General features: G+C 46.6%; 2 protein-coding genes across 2 annotated transcripts in view; one reads left to right on the forward strand and one right to left on the reverse strand.

Moving 5' to 3' along the window:
* The first annotated feature begins 915 nt into the window (after positions 1-915).
* On the forward strand, positions 916-16516 carry mtmr3 (myotubularin related protein 3). The gene is made up of 19 exons (XM_070904177.1): positions 916-936; positions 1462-1578; positions 2860-2880; positions 3818-3900; positions 4842-5008; positions 5101-5197; positions 5682-5795; positions 6461-6651; positions 6969-7100; positions 7270-7381; positions 8785-8980; positions 9198-9383; positions 9633-9803; positions 10426-10571; positions 11051-12590; positions 12747-12857; positions 13029-13117; positions 14049-14075; positions 15741-16516. The coding sequence occupies exons 1-19, from the start codon at positions 931-933 to the stop codon at positions 15910-15912; spliced, it is 3678 nt and encodes a 1225-aa protein (XP_070760278.1). The 5' UTR covers positions 916-930; the 3' UTR covers positions 15913-16516.
* A 5691-nt stretch (positions 16517-22207) lies between these two features.
* LOC139283861 (citron Rho-interacting kinase) overlaps positions 22208-24736 on the reverse strand; it is a 33502-nt gene continuing 30973 nt past the window's right edge. Inside the window, exons 35-39 of the mRNA XM_070903910.1 lie at positions 24553-24633; positions 24392-24470; positions 24117-24290; positions 23538-23826; positions 22208-22231 (exon numbers count right to left, since the gene is read on the reverse strand). Coding sequence (XP_070760011.1) covers positions 22208-22231; positions 23538-23826; positions 24117-24290; positions 24392-24470; positions 24553-24633 — 647 coding nt within the window. The remainder of the gene's footprint in view (positions 22232-23537; positions 23827-24116; positions 24291-24391; positions 24471-24552; positions 24634-24736) is intronic.

Raw genomic sequence — 24736 nt, forward strand, 5'->3', positions numbered from 1 at the left:
GCCAGACATTTTTTTCCACCAGTTTGCCCTTGAGGAAAAATCCCTGACTCTGCTTGTATATCCATGCCTCGCATTCCCCACAGATAGGCATCCTCTGTGGAATATGTTCATCTTGCATAAGACTACTGTTGACCTCAGACACTCGGCCGCCATGAAAGCCTACAGACCGCTGGTGAAAACTGCCTTTAAACAAAAAATGTCCATAATTCGATTTTGCCAACCCTAAATTTGATTAGAACTCTCTTTTCTTTTCAGGGTCTTGTGTAAATGAATTACCATGTCTATTTCCAGTTTGAGAGCGCTGTATGTTACTGGCATCTGTTATACCATGGCTTGTTGATTATAGTAAATTAGCCTGGGTTGCACATTACAATGTGGGTGGGAAGGAGAAGACAGCCACGCAAAGCAGCATAAATGCAGCACTGTCAACTTGGTTTTAAATCCACCCCCTGTCACAACAGGGGTTGTGACACTTTCGCCATTTCCAAATAATGTGAAAGCCAATCAGATGGTGCTGTGGCCGGGAAACTCGAGGCAAAGCAAAGTGGAGGCGTAAGACTCCCCCTAAAAAAAACTACTACTACGATGGTCTTGAGCAAGACTTTTAACTCCCCAAACAATTCCTGCAGAGCAGCTTAGTGGTCAAAGCTGTGAATGCATGTGTCAGTGTAAATGAGTGTGCGACAGCAGCAAGGGGGATAAATGAGGAAATGCTCAGCCAGCCGTCCCTGGACAAATGTCTCAAAGGCCATATTAAAACTAAAGAAAAATACGGGACTGAAAGAAGGTTGTGGTTGTTAAAGCTGATACTAGTTAAGTAAAGAGTTAACAGGCCTTTTCCTGCAGGAGGAGGAGGGGCAGCAGAGCTTGGAGTGTATCCAGGCCAATCAGATCTTCCCCAAGAAGTCCCCCGTCCTGGAGGAGGAAAACATGCAGGTGAGGAACCTGCTGCCCTCACTGCTTATCTCGTGTCGTAAAAAAGCTCCGTTAACCTGACAGTTATGTGTAAATATGTGGCTCTTCTCTGTAATCAGTTACATAACCACCATGACACACGACACATGACTTAAGCTCACTTTCAGTTTGACCAGTCAAGTGATATCTGCAAATAAAAACCGACTTATTTTATGTGGTCCCTTCATTTACATTTCTCTTTGCTGCTGCTTAGAGCAGGTAGCTGATATTTAACAGTGGTAGTTGTGTCACGTGGAAAACTTTCATCAGCACAAAATGTCTGGTCATGACGGTCATGAGCCCAGTTTATACTTTAAAGCCTTTACCTGCAAGAGTGAACCATCTCATTCTGCCTGACTGTGGTTGTAAAAATGGTTGACCTGTTGATAGAAGCAGCATCTAGTGACACGATCGATCGTACCACAGTCCCGTGCATACATCATAATCACTGGGGATCTGTGTGGCTCTGCAGTTTGTTTGAAATGTATTATCTCCTGCTGTTGCTAGGTGCCCTTTCCTGAGCTGCACGGGGAGTTCACAGAGTATGTGGGGCGAGCAGAGGATGCCATCATCGCAACGTCCAACTACCGCCTACACATCAAGTTCAAAGAGTCCATTGTCAACGTAAGTATCTTTGAAAAAGTGACCGATGAGCTTCAAGGCCAGACACGATTTAGAGAATGTCTCTTACGCAGCTCAGAATAACTGAATTCAGATCGCATTGTCTCTGCTCGAGGCTGTGTGAAAGTACGTAATAATGTTTTGTGAATGGATAGAGTTGGGGGGGGGGGCGGCATTGTGCCAGCGCTGTTGTGACCAGGCCATTCAGAGCTGATCTGCACTGGCAGCAGTGTCGCGTGACTCTTCATCACCTCTGTTTCTACACCCGCCTGCCCGCTCCGCTTTCTCTCTGCACTTGCCGTTGCCTTGGTTGCAGTGGTTCCAGAGGGGATGCATAACAGTGGCAGCCTCACTGTCCCTTCTCACCACGATAAGAAAGAGAGACTAGCTTTGTTACCCAAGTGTGTGGCCACAAAAACCTTCCTCATTTGTTTTTGTTTTTTAGACTGCTGCTACTAAACGGGCTCCATTAAATTTAGAAAAGTATGACTTAGTCACATCACATATAAGCATATATATGTACATATACATTTGTACTATATTTTCTATATTGTGGACTCTAGGATATTGTTATGTTAAGTGTGCTATCTCTCACCATCTATTTTCATGCAACTCGAATGTTTTTAGATCACAAATTCAGTATTTAGCATCATTTGACCAAGAAATGTCACTCTAAATGCCTCAGGAAAAGCATATGCTGTGTTCAGATCACCAAGCTGCTCTGCTGCTGACATGTAAGAGCAACAGCTGCAGTGTTAATATAACCTTATATTACCTAGTGTATATTGCCTCAGTGACTTTGTATTGTTTAGTTAATCAAACCTTCATATGTCAAGGCTCTATTCACTGGTTCTGATAGTTGCATCCGTCCGAGTGTTTCCTGTTTCTACTAGCTGCCCGTCACGTGTTGCCGGGGTTAATTGGACCTCAATGAGCCTCCGGTTCTTGGCTCACACACCGCCTCTCTGTGCTCACATCAGACAGAGCCAACGCTCTCCTCACACATATTTGGGTGGGTTGACGAGGCATCTGCATCACATGGCGGAGCTCACAAATCAGGGGTGGGAGGTGCTGCAAGAGAGCGAGAGGCTGTTAACAAGCAGCCTAGGAATTTTGGTGGTGGCCAGATTAGGGATGTAGATTAGAGGGCAGGAATTAAGTTGTGGCAGCAGGATGCTCGAACATCCGGAATGTGCTGCGATAGCAGCCCCACACAGACAGACAATAGTTAGGAATCGACGTGCATCACTTTCATTATTGTTCTCTCTGTTTTGTCTTGGATAGAGTTGTTGTTGTGAGGTGTCAGTAAGTACCCAGCAGAGCTGCACAGTGTGGAGTGGTTGACTTGAGTGTATCATTTGTGTATGTGTATGTCTGTTAACCGGCTGGTGCCTAGGGAGTAGAGTCCTGCTTGTTCATCCTGTTTAACACCAGGTGCTGGATTAAAGTACACGTGATGATAAAATATGTGGTGGGGGAAAAATTTATCCACGCAAAGCATTCAAGCTGCCAATCTTTTAATGCAACTTTTACACTGACAAAATCTCCATCAGGCAGCAACCCCGTCATTGAACTTGACCTGCTGATGACTGGCTGCCGATCGTGCATGGCTCTGAACTGCGCGTGAACAGCTGCTTGAGCCACACCTTTAGTGAAAGCCCAGTGTGCTACTGAAAAGTGCTCTTTACTAATTAACAGAGCTTAGTCAAAAGCAGCATATTGTGGGTATTTCCCTGCAGTATTCAAAGTAAGTCATAAGCCCATGGCAGCTCTGTACTTTGGATGGTATTTTGCCTATAAACGATAAGACTGTAGCTCTGGGCCAGAAGGGAAATGCAGACACAAGCTCTTCAGGATCTAGTTCTGAGTGTTGTTGTGCTCCCATACTCAAAGTTAAGAAGATTATGTATATTAACATGGCTCAGGGAGATGAGATGTGATGTGAAAAATTAATGAAAATGCACCTGGACAAGTAATCTGTGTGACTTGCATATTTCTAGCAGTTTGGTTTATACAATTAAATATTTAGATTAAAAATGCAGCACATGTGGCTGATTCTTGGCATGAAAGTGTTTCACTGTGTTGACCACCACTAATTTGCAAAATGGATTATCAGTTGCAGTCTACCACGCTACTTGTACTGACTGCATGTGTTTGCTTGGTATATTTTCGATATACTTGAAAATGCTGTTTTAACTTTGACTGGGTGTAGAGTTGATGTTCCCCGTCTTTCTCTCCGCAGGTTCCTCTTCAGCTCATAGAGAGCGCGGAGTGTCGGGATATGTTCCAGCTTCATGTCACCTGTAAGGACTGCAAAGTCGTCAGGTATGACCAGTGATATACTCCTCCCGTTACCTCCTTTTAGTTAAACGTATAGGGAACTTCTAGACGCAGGATGGTCTAGACGTTACAGTTAGCAAAGCCATGTGGCGAAGGTTGCAAACATAGCAGACGCTATAGAGGAACGTTTGACGGAGATGAGCCCAGAATGACCCAAAGCAACATGGCAGCTTCACCAAGTTCAGTGCTCCTGAGAAACAGAGCGGCCTTTTCCTCACACGCATCTAATCAATGCAATCGACTTGGACTCGTATTTGCAACACAGAGGTGGTTAACGACGCATAGAAGCTGTTGCATTTTGCGCCCAAGAGCTGCCACATTAAAATATGTGTAGGTGAAAAATAATATCACTGCCATTTCACAATGAATTAGGAAAAACCTCACCTGTTGCTCAGCCTCCTAAAATTCAAACAGCAGAGCTGCTGCACTGCTTCCTGCACCCAACACTTTACCAGCTCAGCTTGTTTTCTATCCTGCTGCACACCGATATCCTTTTTCTCTGTCACTTGGAATGATCACTGTGGAAGTTTCATGGGGAAAAATCCTCCATGTACACGTTTCACCTGTGATAGTCCTTCACTCTTCAACGCTTCACAGAAGTTGGGAAAACACTAATTACAGTCGGTCACACATCAAAGGTGACGCTCAGGTGAGAGCAGTGGTCTCTGTGTGGACAAACACTGCCAAACGGTCTTAAAACCCAGCATCTGAACCCGGAAATGACGATGATACAATGTAAGTAAAGAAACGGCAATTAATGACATTTTAAGAACTGGTAGAGATTTGCTCTTTGGTGAGGGAAGGATAACAGTTCAGGCAAATGTTTGTGTTGTACGTATCTGTCGTCAAAAATACCAGACTTGCGCCTTAATAATATTTTGTAGCATGTTGAAGGTGTAACTTTGGCTTTTGCATTTGATCCCCAGGTGTCAGTTCTCCACCTTTGAGCAGTGTCAGGAGTGGCTGAAGCGCCTGAATGCGGTAGTGCGCCCTCCCTCTCGCCTGGAGGACCTCTTCTCCTTCGCCTTCCACGCCTGGTGCATGGATGTGTACGCCGGCGAGAAGGAGCAGCACGGCGAGCTGTGCAGACCAGGTACCCTACTGTCTCTCTCACGCCCTCACATAACCCCAGCACAACCTTCTGCTCCCCTCTGGTCTTATCGGACATCTCCGCTCACTCTGTAGGCGAACACGTGACCTCCTGGTTCAAGAACGAGGTGGAGAGGATGGGCTTTGACACTCAAAACGCCTGGAGGATATCTGACATCAACAGCAAGTTCAGGTAATAGAGGCTTTCATTCAGGATACCTGCCGCTGTGTTGATTTCCATCACTCCCAGCTAGATAGATAGATCCGCCCTTTGCTTTCATTGGCATACAGCCCAAGTGTGTGTGTGTGTGTGTGTGTGTGTGTGTGTGTGTGTGTGTGTGTGTGTGTGTGTGTGTGTGTGTGTGTGTGTGTGTGTGTGTGTGTGTGTGTGTGTGTGCGTGGGTGCGTGCGTGCGTGCGTGCGTGCGTGCGTGCGTGCGTGCGTGCGTGTGTGTGTGTGTGTGTTAGACAGTGGGTGGTTGTGTTATTGTACTCCGCTGGTGCTGTGCTCCCTGGCCAGAGGAGAGCTCAGCCCAGGATTAGGTGTCTGTAGACAGAGACTTTTGTTGAGCCATCACAGCCCTTTGGTGCTTGCTCTCTCTCTCTCTCTCTCTCTCTCTCTCTCTCTCTCCCCCTCCAGTTTAAACTCTTGCTCTCTCTGCCCCTCTGCCCTGCCAGGCTTTGCCCCAGCTATCCTCAGCAGCTCCTGGTGCCAGCCTGGATCACTGACAAGGAGCTGGAAAATGTGGCGGCCTTCCGCTCCTGGAAGAGGTTTCCGGCTGTGGTTTATAGGTTTGTGTGTTTGTTTCACACAGGCAGAAGGTTAAACTAGTTCATTGCCACACAGCAATGTAAAAGATGTCTTATTTGATGGTGAAAGGAATGAAACCATCTTCACATACAATCTTCATGAATCAGCGACACTGTGGAGTCTCATTTGGCTTGGAAAACCACACCATGCAGCTAATCACTAATGGAGGACTACATTTCTCTATTTGCTTCTGTTCAGAGTTTGTCAAGACCACTGACTTAACCCATGACGTACGCTGCGTCATGGCTTCAGTGAATTGTGGTTGTTGTATTTAACGAACAGGGCTTCAGAGCCTTTTGATCTTTGTTTTTGGGAAACTACTCCAACCAGAAATGGCAGCTTTGTGCCCTCATTTTGTGCGTCACAGCACCTGAAATAAATATGAGACAAAAGTTTGCTTTGGTGGCTGTATAATTACTGAAGCCAGTGGCTCCCAACCTTTTTGGCCTATGAAAACGAAGGGAGGTGTCTACTCTCAGATTATTTAATTGGATTGCTTTTTAGAACTGAAATGTTTAGTCGATGAATTGATAAGTTGATTGTCAACTTTGATCGTGATAATAATTTCTTTCGTTGTTTTTTAAGCAAAAAAAGTCAAAAGCTCACTGGTTCCAGCTTCTCAAATTGGAATACCCCCCTAACATAGGCACCAGACCACGGGGGCTGTGATCGCCCGCTGCGGCCAGCCAGAGGTCAGCTGGTGGGGCTGGAGGAACGCCGATGACGAGCACCTGGTCCAGTCCATCGCCAAGGCCTGCGCCGTGGACGGCAGCTCCCATAAACACCTTTCCAACGGCAGCTACACCAACGGCTCCGACCTGCCCGATACCGACTTTGGTAAGAGCTCACACTCAGTCAGCCTCACTCGCTCACTGACACACTGTATATACACCCACACGCAAACACGCACTTAGGTCTGTGTATCTGCATGAACAGCAGACGCTGCCGTGCAGTCCGACCTGTTGGGGCTTGTCTGAAGCAGAAACAAACACACAGATCACAGTAACTTCTTATGTCAAACCCATTCTGAAGGATGTGACTGGATGAAGCTTTATTCTTGATGCTTTATTTGGACCAACCTCACCCCCCCAGCTCTAGTTAAACAAACCTGATTTGTACTGAGAGAAATGTTTGCTGTGTTTTGTTTCTGTCAGAATCCTCCATGACCAACAGCTCAGAGGTGGAGACGTTGGCCATCCAGCCCCACAAGTTACTGATCCTGGACGCCAGGTCCTACGCTGCTGCCGTAGCTAACAGGGCCAAGGGGGGAGGCTGTGAATGTCCAGGTAGGTCTTCTCTGCTCAGTCCCTGGTTACAATCGGAATATGGTCAGTGTGTGCTGTGGATTCAGGAGCTCAGTTCACCGCAAATGCGACCGTTCTGCGTGCTAAAATGAAAACCTCCACTAGTTTTTGTTTAGGCATTTTTCTTACCATTGTTTTCCTCCTGTTCCAGAGTACTATCCCAACTGTGAGGTGGTGTTTATGGGCATGGCCAACATCCACTCCATCCGCAAGAGTTTCCAGTCTCTGCGTTTCCTCTGCACTCAGATGCCTGATCCAGCCAAGTAGGTTTTTTTAATGCCTCCAGCAGTGCCTCTGGTTTCCCCTCTAAAGGTCTGCAGGCTAAAACTATTAAACCCAAAGCTCTCCAGCTTTGCTGTAGTAACTGTAGGTAGCTAGTAATCACAGCTGTGTTTTGGCCTTGGCTATACATCTGTGCCTGATTTAGAAAGCCTGGCCCAACCCCAAGTGGAGGATCTCTTTCCATCTGCGCTCCCAGACTCGACGCTACAATGATGTGTAATTGAAGCACGCTGGCTTAAGAGAGCGTTGTTGAAAGTGGTTAGAAGATCAAATCAGATGGCAAAAACAGACTCCGAAAAATCCTCCTGACTGTAGATCCTAACTCAACATGTTTAATAGGGCCACACAGTACATGTCTGAGTACAGATCCTTATTTGTGGGTCTTAGTCTTTTGCACATACTTTGTGTTTATGCAAAAAAAAAACCCAGCAGATTGCACCAATTTATCATTATTTTTCTGTTTTTTCTAAAGCTAAACCTAATTTGTATCAATTCACAAAGCACGATTGCTGAGAGACTTTGACGTCTCTGTCACAGGTGCTCCAGGTTTATAGACAATACAAAACACATGTGGTGCTTAGAATAATAACCCAGAGAAGATAAGACAAGTGAACCATTTACTCATAATTGAAATAGGTCAAGGTCTATGCATGTCTCCCACTGGTCGTGTAATGTTACGCAAGCATTATCCAAAGGCAAAGTCATCTGCTTAACTTTTCCATACACCTGGAAGCTGCATTAGTCAGTTTGTGGCCACTAGGGGGCAGAAAAACATCCGAGCAACACAGCTGCCGTGTAAAGATGTTTTTGTCAACGTTGCCCACTTTTATATCCAGCAGATGGAGAGATACAACTTCCTGTTGTTCTTCCTTGATTGTCTGACTGTCATGAGACACGAGATAAGCAGAGCATAAAACAGTATCAGTGACTGTGAGGGCCTGAGCAGAGCAAAGTATGTAAGCAGTGGAGTTGAGTCATTTATTTGGAGCCGTGCTTCTGGGAACGCTAATGCTGTAATGTATGTAAATTTGCTACTGTTTGCTAAAAAGTTCACTGTATGAACAAAGGTGATAATAATGCCAAACACAATAAATGTGCTTAGATATAAGCACAGGTTTAAGTCAAGCAATATTCAGTTTTCATTTATCTGTTGTTAGTAGTAGTAGAAAGACATCATGCATTTACATCATGGTTGTGCTTAGCTATACAAAGTCACAGACACGTCTTTGACAGGGTTGCAAGCAATGCGCTGAAGCTATAAATGCTGTGGTATGTGGCACTGGTCCATGCTATGTACTTGTCCTTATAAAACATGTGTGCCGTCGCCGAGTGTCTGAGGCATGTGAGGTCCTCTGATGTGCTGTTGCTGTCTGTGTGCCTGCAGCTGGCTTTCTGCACTGGAGAGCACCAAGTGGCTGCAGCACCTGTCCCTGCTGCTGAAGGCGGCGCTGCTGGTGGTCAACGCTGTGGACAGAGACCACAGGCCCGTCCTGGTGCACTGCTCCGACGGCTGGGACCGCACACCTCAGATCGTTGCTTTGTCCAAGCTGCTGCTGGACCCTTACTACCGCACTATTGAGGTACAGATGAAGACACTGCTTCTTTTAGTTCCATCCCTGACCCTGGCCTTTGTCAGCATTTCAATTCTTTTTTGTTGGGTGTATATTCCCATGAAAACTTGACATTATGTAATAACTCTGATATTTCCAGTTGCAGCAGTGTGATTGGTCCAAAAGTATCACGCCATTGTGAAGCAACATTGTACCGAATATAAGATCTTGAGGTGTCTTCGTGCAGGGCTTCCAGGTTTTGGTGGAGACCGAGTGGCTGGACTTCGGCCATAAGTTTGCCGACCGCTGCGGCCACGGAGAAAACTCTGAGGACCTGAACGAGCGCTGCCCCGTCTTCCTGCAGTGGCTGGACTGTGTTCACCAGCTGCAGAGGCAGTTCCCGTGCTCCTTTGAGTTTAATGAGGCCTTCCTGGTGAGTACAAGTTTGGTGGTCAAACACAACTAGCAAAGTCTGACTCTGCTCAGATCCATTTCAGAATGTTTTCATGTACAGAAGTGGAAACGACATGCAAGTCAAGTGCATTCATGTCAGTTTCTCTGATATGCAGCTACAGTCTGGGTGTCATAAGTGGTACGAGGAAACTCCTGTCATGTCTGCTCTTATTATCATACCTCAGGTGTGCATACAAGCCTCTACATGTCAGTTTGTGTGTGTATGCAGGTGAAACTGGTGCAGCACACCTACTCCTGTCTGTTCGGCACCTTCCTGTGTAACAGCGGCAAGGAGAGGGAGGACCGCCACGTTCAGGAGAGGACCTGCTCGGTCTGGTCACTGCTGAGACCGGCCAACCGCACACTGAGGAACATGCTCTACTCCTCACACTCCGAGACCGTACGTCCACCCTCTGTCCCTAAAGTCTTTAGTCTTTAGTCCTTTTAGGAAGTGCATTACTGCCAGTTCTGGTTGTTCTGGCTGTTCCGGTTTTTCATTTAACCTGATGAAACTTTAAAAGCATGAGCCGAACAAAATCTATTCTGAAGCGTGTTCAAAAAGGCCCATTGAAACCCAGCAAGGCAAAGGATATAAAGAAGTTAAAGGTGTTGAGGAAAACGTGTCAGTGGAATTAATCAGGAAAACATGTCTCGCCTCCCCAGGCCTGGCTTTCCCAATCCTACAGGTTCAGACAGCAAAGGCTTCAACTGCATTATGAGAAAGACGAGCCACAGAGCTGTGTGTTTCATAATGTCGTTTTAGATTTATTGCTAATTGTTGTGGTCTCAAACTTGATTTAGGGGCCTTTTTGCTATTGCATTTTTATGGTTGCTATTGTTTTTGTGTTTGCATTTTTGGCTGCGGGTGTCATGGCTATAAATATTGTCCACTTACCATGAGGTTCACGTTCATGTCAAATCTTACTCAAATGTCAAATCAAAACTTCAAAGAATATTTTGCTCCTATGATTTGTCATTTTCCCCTCTGTCCTCCTGAGTAAAGTGTGCAGCTGTTGTTGCAGGTTCTCCACCCAGTGTGTCACGTACGCAACCTGATGCTGTGGACGGCGGTCTACCTGCCCAGCTCCTCCCCCACCACCCCGTCCGATGACTCCTGCGCCCCCTACCCTGTGCCCGGTGGCAACCCGGAGGACACGCCCCTGGCCAGGTGAGCCTGGCGCGCTGGCACCCGACCCCCCCTCTCTTCCTCCCTCATGTAAGATAAACACAGGTCGAGGACTCCCACAGCCAGAGGGGCCCGGCTTTTCAACTCCACTGCTTACATACTTTGCTCTGCTCAGGCCCTCACAGTCACAGATACTGTTTTATGCTCTGCTTATCTCGTGTCTCATGACAGTCAGACAATCAAGGAAGAGCAACAGGAAGTTGTTTCATTTTTATGTTGACACAGTTTATGACAGCTGAAGTTAAAGAGACCAATCCTGAAGGCTTCTCTGTCATTATGTTTGTGCTGCATATTTCTTGTTTTGATGAGGCTGACATGTGATTTGATTTATTAACTAAATATTTTGTAAGGATTATATGTGCAGTTGCAGATGAAATCATAGGGTGTCAAACACACTGAGCTGAGATGTTGTTATGAAATGCTGTTTCCTGTGCGTAATTCTTCTCTCGTTTCCTCTTCAGACATACGAAGACTCGCTCCTTCGACAACTTGCCCAGTGCATGTGAGCTGGGAAGCTCGCTGGCTCCTAACCGCCGCTCCAGTGACCCGAGCCTCAATGAGAAATGGCAGGACCACCGGCGCTCTCTGGAGCTCAACATGGCAGTGGGGCCAGAGGGAGGGGGAAACCAGGATCAGGAGGTGTGGCCAAACGGAGTGGGGCCTTACCCAGATGGAGTGGACTCTGAGCTGGATGACAGCCCGCAACCCCGGGGCTCACACGCTGAGCTCGGAGAGGGGGCCTCTGCGAGCCCAGCAGCCACAGGAGAGGAAACAGAGGAGGCGGAGCTCTCAGTAGCGGTGGGCGTGGCCGAGAGCCAGATGGAGAACATCCTCCAGGAAGCCACTAAGGAGGAGGCGGGAGCAGATGGTCAGAGGGAGGGAAGTGCTGCTGTCACACATGTCATTAACGCTGTTGACACAGAGGTGGAGAAAGAAGCAAAAGTTGAGGAGGATGATCTGTGTGCAAAGGTCAACGGGACTGAGTCGAAGAGTGAAGCATTTGCTAATGGTCACCATCCAGAAAATGGCGTAATGGAGGCCGAGGAGGATGGCGAGTCTCCCCCTCTGCCCACACAGAAGGTGGAGGAGCTGGATCAACAGACAGCTGAGGTGACTCAGACACCAGAGGATCTGGTGAAGCAGGATATAGAGAACTCTTCTGTGCAAGAGGAGCTTGCACACGGACCCAGTGAGTCAGGCTCCGGAGAGCCAGAGCAGCTTGCAGCCCATAGAACTATAACTAACGGCTTTGTGGACAGGTCACCTGAAGAGCCAGGTGTGGATGAGGAGACCTGCCCTGACTCTGAATCTGACCATGGTGTCTCAGAGCCGGTGGAGCAGGCGGATAAGAGGGCCTCCCTGATGGAAAGCTCCACAGAGACTTTAACTGAAGAGGCCTGCAGCAGGTTGGAGCTACCAGCACAGCCGCCTGTATGTCCGAGTCGTCAGCCCTGCAGTGATGGCAGGAGCCAACCGCCCTGCTCCAGGAAAGAGAAAGGACTGGAGACCGGCGAGCATGGCTCTATCAGAACTTTAAACGGGGGCAGCAAGCGACCCTCTGTCAGTGCCTTTCAGTCTATGAGCGCTGACCTCAGCAGGGACGGGCTTTGCAACGGCGAAAGCTCCGAGGGGGAGCCCTGCGGAGGACCTCACTGGGCCAAAGGGAACGGGGAGAGGGCCCCTCTGAGTCGACAGGTGTCCCTAGCAAGCTGCAACTCCCTGATCCTCCATCCGCGGGGAAGCTGCTCCCAGCACCGCTGGTGCCACGCCCTGCTGAGCCGGGCCGCCATCAGCCCGGAGCAGCCGTCCCGCAGCCATCTTGACGACGACGGGCTGACGCTGCACACAGACGCCATCCAGCAGAGGCTGAGGCAGATCGAGGCGGGACACCAGATGGAGGTGGAGACTCTGAAGAAGCAGGTGCAGGAGCTGTGGAGCCGCCTGGAGAATCAGCAGCATGCCGGCTCCCACAGGATCAACGGAGACATGGGAGACGAACTGGTAAGAGGGTGACAGGTTGACAATGTGACTGACCTAGCTGATCTGTTCACTACCTGGATGTTAGTTTTTAAGATGGAACTTCAGCCGGATGAACTCCTTCACATTCGCTGGTTAAAGTGAGCTTGATTCTGATTGTCTGTGTCTCCCTCCATGCAGACCTCAATGACAGACTCCGAGTACAACCTGGACCCCAACTGTTTGTCGCGCTGCAGCACAGAGCTCTTCTCTGAGGCCAGCTGGGAACAGGTGGACAAGCAGGACACTGAGGTGAGCAGCCAGGCTAACCTGAAGCTAATTTTAGGGAGGGAAGGCGGTATCTGTTTGTAGCTTGCATATATGGACTTCAGATCTCTTCAGAAATGGCAGTTAATGATGGTTGATGGTAGTTGAGCTGCTCTGTAGTGCAGTAGTGAACTGAGATTAGTCTGTACATTACAGGTGACTCGCTGGTACCCAGACCATTTGGCAGCCCAGTGTTATGGCTGTGAGAGCAGGTTCTGGCTCGCCACCAGGAAGCATCACTGCAGGTAAGTTCTGAGGCTTACCAAGCTGCAGAAGCTCAAACCTTCAGTCACGATCCCTGTCATCAACGACTCCTCTGTCCGGATGGGGCTTAAAGAGATGTTTCCTCTGTTTGTTTGATTTAGTATTGCACTTCCACAAAGATGCAGCAGAGGCAGAGATATGCTGACTTTTAGAATGGGTCCAAAAACGTTGATTCCCACATTTCCCATAATGCAACTCGACCCTCCCTGCCTGGTTAACACCCATGGCTTTCAAACTTCACACCTGCAGTTTGTAACGCAGACTTCCTGTTACACATTTTAAGTCTCTAGCGCGAGCCGCGAGAACCCTGATGACATCATGAGGGTGATGATGTCATTAGGGTTACTTTCTTAGACTTGAGAGAGCTCCCTCAGAGCCTCTGAAGACATTATACTACTGTGTTCAACTTGCCTTGGTGATAGGTCAATATATTGATGATATGTATTTGATGTGCTGAGACAAAGGGCCAGATTGAACCACATGTGTCCATTCAAAGTGTACTCGGAAGTATCGCGATACCTTTTGGTTATTTGAAGTGTGCAGGATTCATGTGGTGCATTTTAGTATTCTGTCTCTTTCTGTCAGCTGGTGTTATTTCCTCTGGCGTTATCATGTCTTCGTGTCACAGTCTTTACTTCCTTTTCTTTGCGGTGGGTTGGATCAAGTTAACCACTGAGTGGCCAAAATTCGAGAAGGATTCATTTTGGATGATAGTCTTTGGTTGATTCAGCCAGGGACTCGAAACTCAAACGTCTAGAATTAACAGCATAGCACTGTAGCCATCTTAGACTTTCTACCTTTTTACAAAAGAATTGTAACACACATCTGCAGCAGGAAGTGTGTTTTTAGTGTGTTAAGTGTTCTCCACTGTTCAGGTAGTTCTTATCCATTGTTTGCCCCTCTCCTCTACAGTGGCAGGGAGCCTGTCCAGGAGGTCTGGTGAGATCCGGCTCCCCTGTCCCTCCACCCTCCACCCTCCACCCCTTTTAACCTGGCATTGCTGCACCTTCTTCCTCCTCCTAATCCTTACCCCCACCCCCTCCCCTCCTTCCCCTCCTCACCTGGTTTCCCTTCATTCTGTTCTTGTTGTCAGCAAATTCTCAGGGAAGTCTCTCTTCATTTCTGAGATGTATTGACTTGAATGTGCGTTTCCATTCAGCAGTTTTTAATTGGCTGTGACCGTGAGCATGGTGCTGTCAGTGGCAGAGCTGTGATTGGTCGAGGGCTGATTGTCATTTCACCTGAGAAATTCAAATCTAAAAAAACAAAACAAAAAAAAAACGTGGACTTCCTCAACCCTCCTCCTGCCATAGCACCACATCAGCACCCTGCCCCCCACCACCACCCTCGACACACACCCAGGCAGCATGCTGCCCCATACCAGCCTCCAGCATCTCACCTTCCAGCACCAGCACAGCATGGTACTGGAGACCACTCAGTCCACCTGTAGGTGTAAAAGGCTGGAGACTCAGAGTCAATTAGATGTTTCCTTTTTTGTTTTTTTAAGTGTTTCTGTTCAGGGTGAGTACAGGCAGGTAGAAGGGACCCCAGTGTGTGTTAGTGTGTGAGCATGGCCTTACATCTGAGTCTGAGCATGGGTATCTGAAACCTCCAGTGTGACCTGCCTTCCTGTCCAGTGATGATAACGTGTTTTAATGGGCTGAATAATCGAGTTAGCTCCACTGAGTGACAGAGCACCTTTTCTAACCCGGCATGTAGTGCAGCGTCACAGCAGGGCTGAACTGTCAACAGGATGAGTGGGGTTTGCTCACATCTCAGAGCTCCCATACCTTCTTTCCACCACCATTACCATGCGTCCTAGGTGATTGGATTGTAATCAGAGCAACAACAACAACAACAAAATATCATTTTCTGTAAATCAGTTTGTTTCCAGGAGACACTTCATTCGGTTCAGCTTCCTGTTCTTCAAATGTGGGTTAGCTAATTAACATGCTAACATGATGTCAGCCAGATGAAAAGATCCCGTCAATTCTCATCCGTTCTTCAAACCTATCAGAGGTTTGATTTGTGTCTTCTTCCTCTACGTTCCACTGTAGTTTATTTGGAGTTCATCTCACATACTGTACACCATCCTCCTGATGTTAGTAATATAATGTTTGTTAAAAAGTACAGTGTCCAGCTGTTCACATCTTCTAGCTTTATCTTTTAACTTAAAGCACTTAAACACATTCCACGTACGCAATGAACCCCTTCCAAAGTCTATCGTAAAGCAGAGTAAACTGTAAAGATAAGGTTTGACAAATGTCCAGCAAAATAAAGTTGGATGTTGATGTATTTTCTTTTGCTCATTTTTCTTTTAGGTAAACTGATTTTAAAAGATCATGTATACAATTCAATTTTACACCAACAGCTCTTTTGGGGATTCTTGAATTATATCAATGTTTTTTCTCTAAGGAAAGGTGTCCTATGTACGAGGTTTATCTTGAAAAGTCCAGATAACTATCAATGAGCTGACAACAGCTCTAGATGAGCTTTGAATAAATCAAAACCCAGGCTTGTACGTAAAGGGGACGCATGGTAACTGTAGGTGTGAAGAGGTTCTGTCTGAGAGTCCAGCAGTGACCGGTTTGTGTGTCCCTACAGGAACTGCGGTAACGTGTTCTGTGCCAGCTGTTGCGACCAGAAGATCCCAGTGCCAAGCCAGCAGCTGTTCGAGCCCAGCCGCGTCTGCAAGACCTGCTACAGCAGCCTCGAGCTCAGGCCGGCTCCCCTGGACCTGGAGCTGGAGAAACCCATCACGGCCAGCTCCAACTGAGGCTCCGACGACCGGGGACGGGAGGGGCGTCGGGCTGAGCCGACAGCCGCTGACACAGGCACACTGCTGAAGAAGAGCACAGGAGCTACACAGAATGTCCCATGTACTTTGTGTGTGTGTGCTGCAGATGTGGAATCTAATGTGTATATACAGAGGATGACGTGTTGGCGTGATGCCAAGCGCTCTGAGCGGAACGGTGGGTTTGCACGGGGGTGGGTGGTGTGTGTGTGTGTGTGTGTGTATGTGAGAGGAAATCACACATTGGCCACACAGAGGGTTTGTGGCTGTGATGGGACTGCACTCCCGAGGCCAGAGGAGTGAGAGTGGACATCCTGGTGCCTTGGACCAGGCAAGCAGAGAAGGTCGTCTCACTGTGTTGCTGAAGTCTCTTGGAGGGCTTCGGTCCATAGAATCATTTTCCCGCTCATCAACGCTTCTCATCAGACTTCTACGTACCCTCATCTCCCAGCTTGGACTACTACTTTTCTCCGGAAGATCAGGAGCGACGTGGAAAATGGCAATCATGAGACAGTCCCACAGCTTTAGAAACATCTGGATAGCTGATGCTCACAAATGCTGTTCAGGGAAAAGCTTAAAGGGTCAGTTCACCCAAATTATATATTAGAAAATATTATTTCCTAAAGGTGGTATCCAACCATGCATTTAAATTGAATTTGAATTGCCCAGGTTTTGAGATCACATCTCTGACATTTCACCCCAATACAGTGGAGGTGAACTGAACTATTATTTTCATTGTCAATACTGCAAATCAGTCCAAACTAAATGATATTCAGTTTAATGACATATATGATAGACATGTTTTACATTACAGAAGCTGATGTTGCATAGTAGCTCGAAACGATTAGATCATTTTCTGTAATTTGACTATTCGATTATTAAATAACTAATTGTTGTTGTCACAGCACTGAAAAGTGACATTTAAATCAGTACTGCAGTGATTTAGAATTTGTCAAAATCCTTGCAGCAAAGGCCGATATGTCCTGACTTTTAGTCCCTAGTGTGGGTCAAGCTTTAAAAAAAAAAAAAGAAGCTTGATACTGCGTTTCCCATAATGCAGTTCAATAGCATCCTTCCTGTCTGGTAACCACCCACATCTTTCAAACTCCATGCAGGCTTTCTGTTGGAGGTTTGTGGTCTCCACACCCAAGGAGAGATGACCCTGATGACATCATCAGTGTTATTGTTTCTCCTCCAGAGCCACAGAAGACATTGTACAACTGTTTTCACAGGTTGAGTAGTAGTCCTCATGATGCGTGCCCCTTTTAAAGAAAAGAAAGCTATATCTCTTTCCAGAAGCCGTCTCCTCATAACTCTGGATAATCCACAGTTTTGGTATTTGGGTGAACTGACCCTTTAACATGCTCTGGGCTGAATCTCAACTCGGCATATTTGCTTGCTTTTGTTTTGGTGGGTTTTTATCAGCGTTTCACTCAGAATGGAACAAATATGTGTGTGTGTGTATGCAGCAATTTTGACAAGCAGTTGAGTCTGCGTCAGTTTTGAGTTTGTGTTGAGATTCAGCTCAGAGTGCGGACAGGAGCTTTAGATTCTTTTTAGGTCTAAGTTTTTAACAAAAATGCTGTTGGGATATTCAAATTGTTTTTGTTTTTTTCCCTCAAAGCACCATTCTGTTGAATACTTATCGTGACCAGTGATGAGAGTAAATATTTCTTTTGCTTTTAAACAAAATCACACATGCGAGTCTTACAACAGGACTGGTTAGTGATTTATAGAAGAGGCTTTAGAAGACGTGGCCCTTTAACAGCTGATGTCCGATCAGCTCTTCCCTGCTGATAGACTGTTATTACTGGTCCGCAGGGAGTGGAAACTGATGTGTTGTGGCGCTGTCAGTTTGTGTCAGACGGCAGACGAGCTGCAGGTTGTTTGTGTCCGACACGGGCTGACTGACTGTGTAATCTCTCCCGTTAGCCATACCTTCATGCCCTTCACTCACAGAAGTATATTTTTACCCAGCAGGCACTGGGAGCTGGACGTCTCGCTTACTGTTCAGGCCTTCGGTGGGAATCACAAGTGAAGGTGTGAATTTGGCACGTTTAAACTTCAAATATTCACATGTTAAAGACGACATAGTTTTGTTTTATTGTTGAGTCGACCGTGACCTCACTTGTGATTCCCGCTTTGATTGGCTGAAACACGAAGGTGAGCAGCGGCAGCAGAAAGGGCTCTTTGGCGTTTTTCAAAAGTCTGTAACTCCACACATGGAATATGTCAGAGAAGCTTCACTGAGACGCCCACTCTGCCTAACACCCATTCAATGACCTCCTTTGCACACACACACGCGCACACACACACACACACATACATACACTTTTTTGTAAAATAAATGAATAAAATAATATATTCAGATACTTATATAGCATTTAAGAAAAATGTATAGAATCCTTGAATAGTGGCTCACTTAATTAGTCACCAAAAAGTTTTTTTTTAATTCTTTGTTTCCTATGTTATTAATTGCAGAAAATACGTCTATTTTGCAACCTGTTGAAGATAACAGGGGTGTTGTGTTTTTTTTGTTTTTTTTTTAAATAGAGAAGCAGGGTGTCCTGTTTTGATGCTGCAGTGGTTTTCCCCTTTTAAATGCGATCATTACGTTGATTTAATTTATTAAGGTTTCGTTGTTGAATTGCTGTTTTTGAAATCCAGACAATTCAATTGCCACAGGATAATCAGTGTTTATGAGACGGGGAATGAGAGATGGTTCTGATCTGTGGCTACGGCGACGCTCGCCGTGTCCGTTTAGTATCAGCCAATCGCAGCGGGATTTGCAGATGCGACGATTGGCCGATTTGTGAGGGGGGGGACCGAAGTCAGAGGCGTCACCTAGCATCATGCGACCTCTTGACGATCATGTTAAATTGAAGAAAAAAGGAAAAAGTGTGTCTGTAGCCAATGAGACGTCTATGCACTGAGAACAGTGGTCCAAAACAAGCAGCCTGAACCCAAATGAAAAGCCCGCCCTGCCCCGCCCCGCCCTGCCCCACCCCCCAACTCACACGCAGACATTTCTCCATTCAAACCCATCTACAAACACTACCTCTACTTTGTACACACACACAGATCCACGCTGAGCTTCTGTCTGCTGAGTGACTCTTGCTTTCCGCATTTGCATCATCTAGAATGGCCTTTGTAGTTGTTACTGAGAATCTGTGGTTTCCTCCGTCAATCAGCTGGAGCTTTTAAAGGTACAGCACGTGGCCGCAGACTTTGATTTCTACGATGATCTTGTTGTTGAGACTGCCAATCTTTTTATTCCTCGTCCTCCAGCTTGTCAGCAGAGGGCTCAGATAGTCGCACGGTGACGACAAAGTTTTGACCATCGGAGGAAAAGCATAAATAGAAGTGTGTGTGTGTGTGTGTGTGATTGACAGCATGATACTCTTTGATCATGCCGGAGCCGTATGACCGCTCTTGTGTTCCTGACATCTGCTGTTGGGTCTAGATGTGGTGGTGGAATCAGCAGCAGAGTGAAGTGTGCAGTGGGGGCCGCGGTTTAATGCGGTCAGAACAACAACAACAGGCGTGAAGTGTGTGTTTTTCCTCACTGCCTTCCTGTGGAAGTGGTGAGCGCGTTGAATTCGACAGCTCCACCTTCAGTCTTTCAAATTGAGTTGAAAAATAGGAATTTGTTTTGCCCCTCATAGATGAGATGCTGTCAATTTAATATTCAAGTGTTGCCACAGCAACAAGAGTGGCATTAACTGTCCAAACATTCATTTCTTTGTGAACTTATTTGAGATGGTACTACTGCATTAAATGTGCAGCGAATTCAAATGTTTGATTGGACCCTGACCAGCCTCGCTCTAACCCAGCTCTGTGTTTTACTCTCAGATCAGCTGGAGTACTGATCTGCAACCAGAACACTGACTTTACATCTCAGACCGTGACCTGTGATCCTAGATCAGTGCTCCTGCTATCAGTAGACGAGTTGTTCCGAGGCTTCACACTCCTCCAAAAACTTGTGTCTTATGTCCTAACTGTTGGAAGAAAATGTTTGCCAACACTTCGTGAGTCATGATTTCTGAAATACGGACTGTTAAATGTCAACACAGGACTAGTTGATTTGAAAAAGATGGCTACGTGAGATGCGTAACGTCCCTTTATCAGCTCAGTCTGAGGCCAAAGCTCTTTAGACACACTGACAGCCGGCAGCATGAACCCGTACTCTGTATCTTCACCACCGTCACAGGCACGTGGGGCACCGAGCTTATCTTGTTCAACAATCCATGAATGTGAAAAAAAAGGAGAGGCTATTTTTTGCACATGACATTAATTAGACACTGCCACAGAGTGCATCAGAATAAAGCTGAAACTGAGAGTGTGCTTTTCAGTATTGTAACGAGCGCCGTGGTTGCTGGTTGTGTGTGTGTGTGTGTGTGTGTGTGTGTGGGAGGGTTGGGTATCGTGGTAAACAGGTCACCAGTTAACACACACACACACACACACACACACACACAAGTTGCCAGGATGATCCCTTGCTGTTTTTTTTTTTTTCTTCTTTCTTTTTCCCCTCCCAAGAAGTCCTCTTGGTCTACACATGTTGTATTTCTCTTCATCAGAGGCGTCACTGCAGCGGCCCAGTAATCACGTGTGAATGCATCGAGCATTGTGTGTGTGTATGTGTGTGCGTGTGTCTCTTTTTGGTGGAGACTGGTGCCAAGCAGTTTTATTACGGGTCTCTCACAAAGGGATCACTCGTGCTTTTGTTTTGATTCCCCCCCCCCCCCCCCCCCTTCTGTTTGATAAGCACTTTGAACCTTCTCTTGTCTGTCAGAGGAGTGTGTAGCTGTACATAGCAATTTCCTGTAACAACAAGTGCTCCTTGTTCAGTCTGAATATTTTGTTTTGTTGGATTTTACTTTAAAAAGAGCATTACATTGTTGTAGAATTAAAGGAAAAAAAATAAACTAGATAAACCTACTGTGTTGTCTGCTAGCAGCACCTGCTCTCACTGATTAAAGCTTGATGGAATATCTGAAAACACACACACACACACACACACATAGATGAAGAAAACAGTCAGACACTTCAATCATGTTTAATGCATGTACTGGTATACATCTCTAAAAATCAAGAAAATCTTAAGATACTGTCTAACATCAATGTCTACTTACTGAATGCAAATTCAAGTGAATACGTGACAGAAAAGAACAACCAAGAGAGAGAGAATCAAGATCGAAAAGCGACGAGTGCTGCTGTAAGTTAGTCATGCTCACTGATGTGACGAATGGAGGTGGTCTTACTGGCTCTAAAGAAACGATACTAGAAAGTGACGACCCCTGACGATTACTAGACTTCATAGCACTGCACAGAAACAGGACATCTGTACCATAACCAGCGGCGGCGGCGGCGGCAGCGGCAGTGGACTAAGAGCAAGCTGAGGCGGGGTCAGCCAGCCAGCCTGACTGCACGGCGTCCGGCGTCAGAGGCAGAGCTGTGCGTTTTCTTGATCTTAGGTTTGCTAAAAACAACACAAGGTACACTTGGAGCAAAACATTGCTTAGTAATTGTTTTACAAAGTATGGCCGGACGACGACTGTCAATAAAGCAATCATGTGCAATTATATATCAAAGGCTATTGAGTCAAGAGGACCACACAGTTGATCCAAAGAAAGAAGACTGGTCATGTGACAAGGACGAGTTTTTAACTCCCGTTCAAATCCAATCTCGTGTGCAAAGTGTTGCCTCCTCGGACCTCTTTCCTCTTCGTGATTTATGCGAGTAATTAAATGTTGGTTTGATTCTCTGAACAGAGAAAAAACCTGATATTGAACGTGATACTTCAGATTCTAATGAAATGTTGATATTGTATTTCTTAACCAACGACATCAGTAATCTCCCTGCAACATCTTTAGAAACTCATTTTTAAAAAAAATAGACATGGCTTTGCCAGCCGACTATTCCCTTTATCTATAAAAACTCAGACAGCAATATTTACAACTTTGAGTAGATCTTATAAAGTAGATTCTCCTGATCTGTCGATCAGCCAAGGTTCCCTGCCACCAAATCTAAGGAGGGACTCCTCCCATGAAAGCACGTGTCAGAAAAGAGGATTGTCGCAGGAGCCGTGTCCCAGTGCAGGTTTATGTGTTGTTGAACAAGGAACTGAGACCGCACTATGTACAGGCAATGGGGCTGACGGTCAGCCTGAGTGATGTGTGTGTGTGTGTGTGTGCGTGTGCTTGCGCTCAGTGTGGATCAAGGGTTTCCCATAGTTGCTCTTCAACCTCCAGTCAGGAGCAGCGCGGAACTGGATTCACACCGATGACTGATCCCATACCTGCGAGACAAGAACAGGGGCAAAGGGTCAATGCACTGGTTCAACAGCTGTCTCCATTTGAATTCACCATTTCTACTCATGGCACTTTGAAATGAAATGATGTGTGTGAATGTCTTAAATGTGTCGGAGGCTGTCGGAGCAGGCCGTGTATGCACATTCATAGTTCCAGGTTTCTGTAATTGAACGAGAATGATATTTTCTCACAACTGAGCAGCCTTTTTACGTAAATGAGAATTTCCCCCATTGGGAATAACTCGCTAGCGCAAGTCAAAACATAAGGCTAGTGATATTCTATATTTGTATTATTGGCAATAAATCCCACGAAGAAACCAAAACCAACAATGTGTCTGTCTGTTCCCCAGTACTGTCTAACATCCTCATCCTGTCCGTGGCTCTCAGCCCATCGGTTCCTGCTGAAGATGTAAATCTTTAGAAATGGGTCACGAATAAATTGTTTCAATCAATCCAAAAAACAGGTGGGCACTGTAGTTTTGAGCTAAACAGAGAGAATTTTTATTTTATTTTATTTTATTTCTGTCCCCACCACTTTCCAAATCAAACCCACGCCCTTGCTTGTGATGTGACGAAATGATGACGATGAACTGAATCAGAGTTACAGTCCGCAGGACAGAAGGACCAGCTCTGTATGTATGACCAACAGAACCATGAGCTGTAATCAAATCCAAGGTTAAATATTCGAACACCCTTGCTACCAGCGGTAATAATTGCTTTTGCTGCTTTCACAGTATTCTCATATTTTCTCTATTTGTTCTGTATCTTGATGTTAGAACTATGATAACGTTGTTTTTATTGTCTATTATTATTATTTCAACCGTCTTTCCTGTATATTGTTTTTCCCCATTATGTTGTTGTTTTTTGCTGCTTGCTCACTTTGCTGTTGTTCCCCCCTCCCAAGAGCCACGAGATAAATCTGACGGCTTTCCTAACTTGATTAATATGATGAGAAGGAAGGAGAAAAAGATTACTGCTCTCGTTTTTTTAGTTGTTTTAAAATATTTCCTCTCTGGAGAGTTTTGTCTCCTCAACACTCTTGAAATGAAACAGTCTGAAAGCAGAAGGCGGTCCGGCCGGGGTCACACTGTCCATACAGCGTAGACCTGTGACGAGGGGCCACAGGAAGACATCGCTGGGCTAGTAGGGGTCACGGGCCAAAAAGTGGTCTCAACTACAAATATAATGTGCAGTGATGGGACCTCCCTGTGCTGTGTGTATGTGTGTGTTGATACAGACAGGATGCAAAGGAAGAAAGAGGGACATGCCCACAGCCAGAATCCAAACCCCCTACCTTGTTAACGGGGGCGAGCTGCGTTCGGACAGATCCTGCGTGAAGCCGGGTGCTGTCCCCGAATCTCCCCGGGGACCTTTCCCTGCGACTGTCGAGCACCCTGCCGGGCGACTTCTCCCTGTCCAGCGGTCGGGCGGGAGACTTGTCCCGTCTGAACTCGGTGCGGCCCTCCCGGTAACGGTGCGGGGTGCTGGGCTCCCTGTGCAGGCCGTCGTGGCTGCCGGGGCCCGAGGTCAGACGCTTGGAGATGTGCTCTGTGTAGGTGGGCGGGCCCCGCTTACTGGGACTACTGCGGGGGACACAGCAGAGAGCAACAGACAATGTGACGAGGGACACCAAACCTCTTTCAGAAACAAGAAGGTTTTATGTTTCCACAGCAGATGGCACTGTTGTCCTGTCCAATGGTCCTCGTGGTGAAAGTTCACAGCAAATGTGTTTTGAGGTAAAATAGTTTTATAAGTGTTTTGTAGGTGTTCTAGTGTTTTTAATCCACCTACACGCTACAATTTAAATTCTGTGGGTTTTTTCTCTCTTGTTCTGTTTTTGTTGTTGTTGCTCAAACTAAGTAAGGGAGCTGACCCTCGGCTGGAGCCGGTCCTCTGCAGCTCTCCCGACTCTCTGATCAGGCTCCCCTTGCAGCAGATGACCCGCAGTTTGTTCTGGTAGGAGGAGGCCAGGTAAATGGCCCCGGAGGAGATGGCCGGGCCCAGGTAGCGAGGGTTGGGGATGTCCAGGTGGGCCAGCACTGTAGGACTGCAAAGGGTAGACACACAGTGAAGTGGCAAATATAGCTAACAACCAAAGCCAAACGTCTCTTTTGCACATTTGGTCCAAGGCAAGCCGGTCTGTCTCACCCCAGAGAGGCATGTCCCTGAACCTCGATGACGTCCAGGGAGTTGAAGTAGGTGACAAACAGGTAGGGCTCTCTGTAGGCTGAGAACAGTGGGACACGATGTCAGAATGTGATGCTGCGTCGATGCAGCATGAAGCAGCGGGAGTTACAAAGTGTATTTACCAAAAGACAGAGGCAGACGGCTCCACTTGATGTCCTCAGTGCGGCTTCTTCGTCCGTACGTGTCCACAAACACTCCAAACTCTGCCACATAAAGAAAGCTTACTGTACACTCCTCTGTGGGCCTCTTATGCTGCCCCCAAGACAGCGATATCACAAATAATATATCAAAAACATGGAGAGAGAA

Source organism: Enoplosus armatus, chromosome 4 (genome assembly GCF_043641665.1).
Source record: "Enoplosus armatus isolate fEnoArm2 chromosome 4, fEnoArm2.hap1, whole genome shotgun sequence".
In the NCBI taxonomy this organism is placed as follows: domain Eukaryota; kingdom Metazoa; phylum Chordata; class Actinopteri; order Centrarchiformes; family Enoplosidae; genus Enoplosus; species Enoplosus armatus.

Bases quoted from the DNA above. Each gene is read 5' to 3' on its own strand.
- mtmr3 (XM_070904177.1), top strand. The intron at 8,981-9,197 runs GTACAGATGAAG...GTCTTCGTGCAG, and splicing joins CTTACTACCGCACTATTGAG to GGCTTCCAGGTTTTGGTGGA. The intron at 14,076-15,740 runs GTGAGATCCGGC...GTGTCCCTACAG, and splicing joins GAGCCTGTCCAGGAGGTCTG to GAACTGCGGTAACGTGTTCT.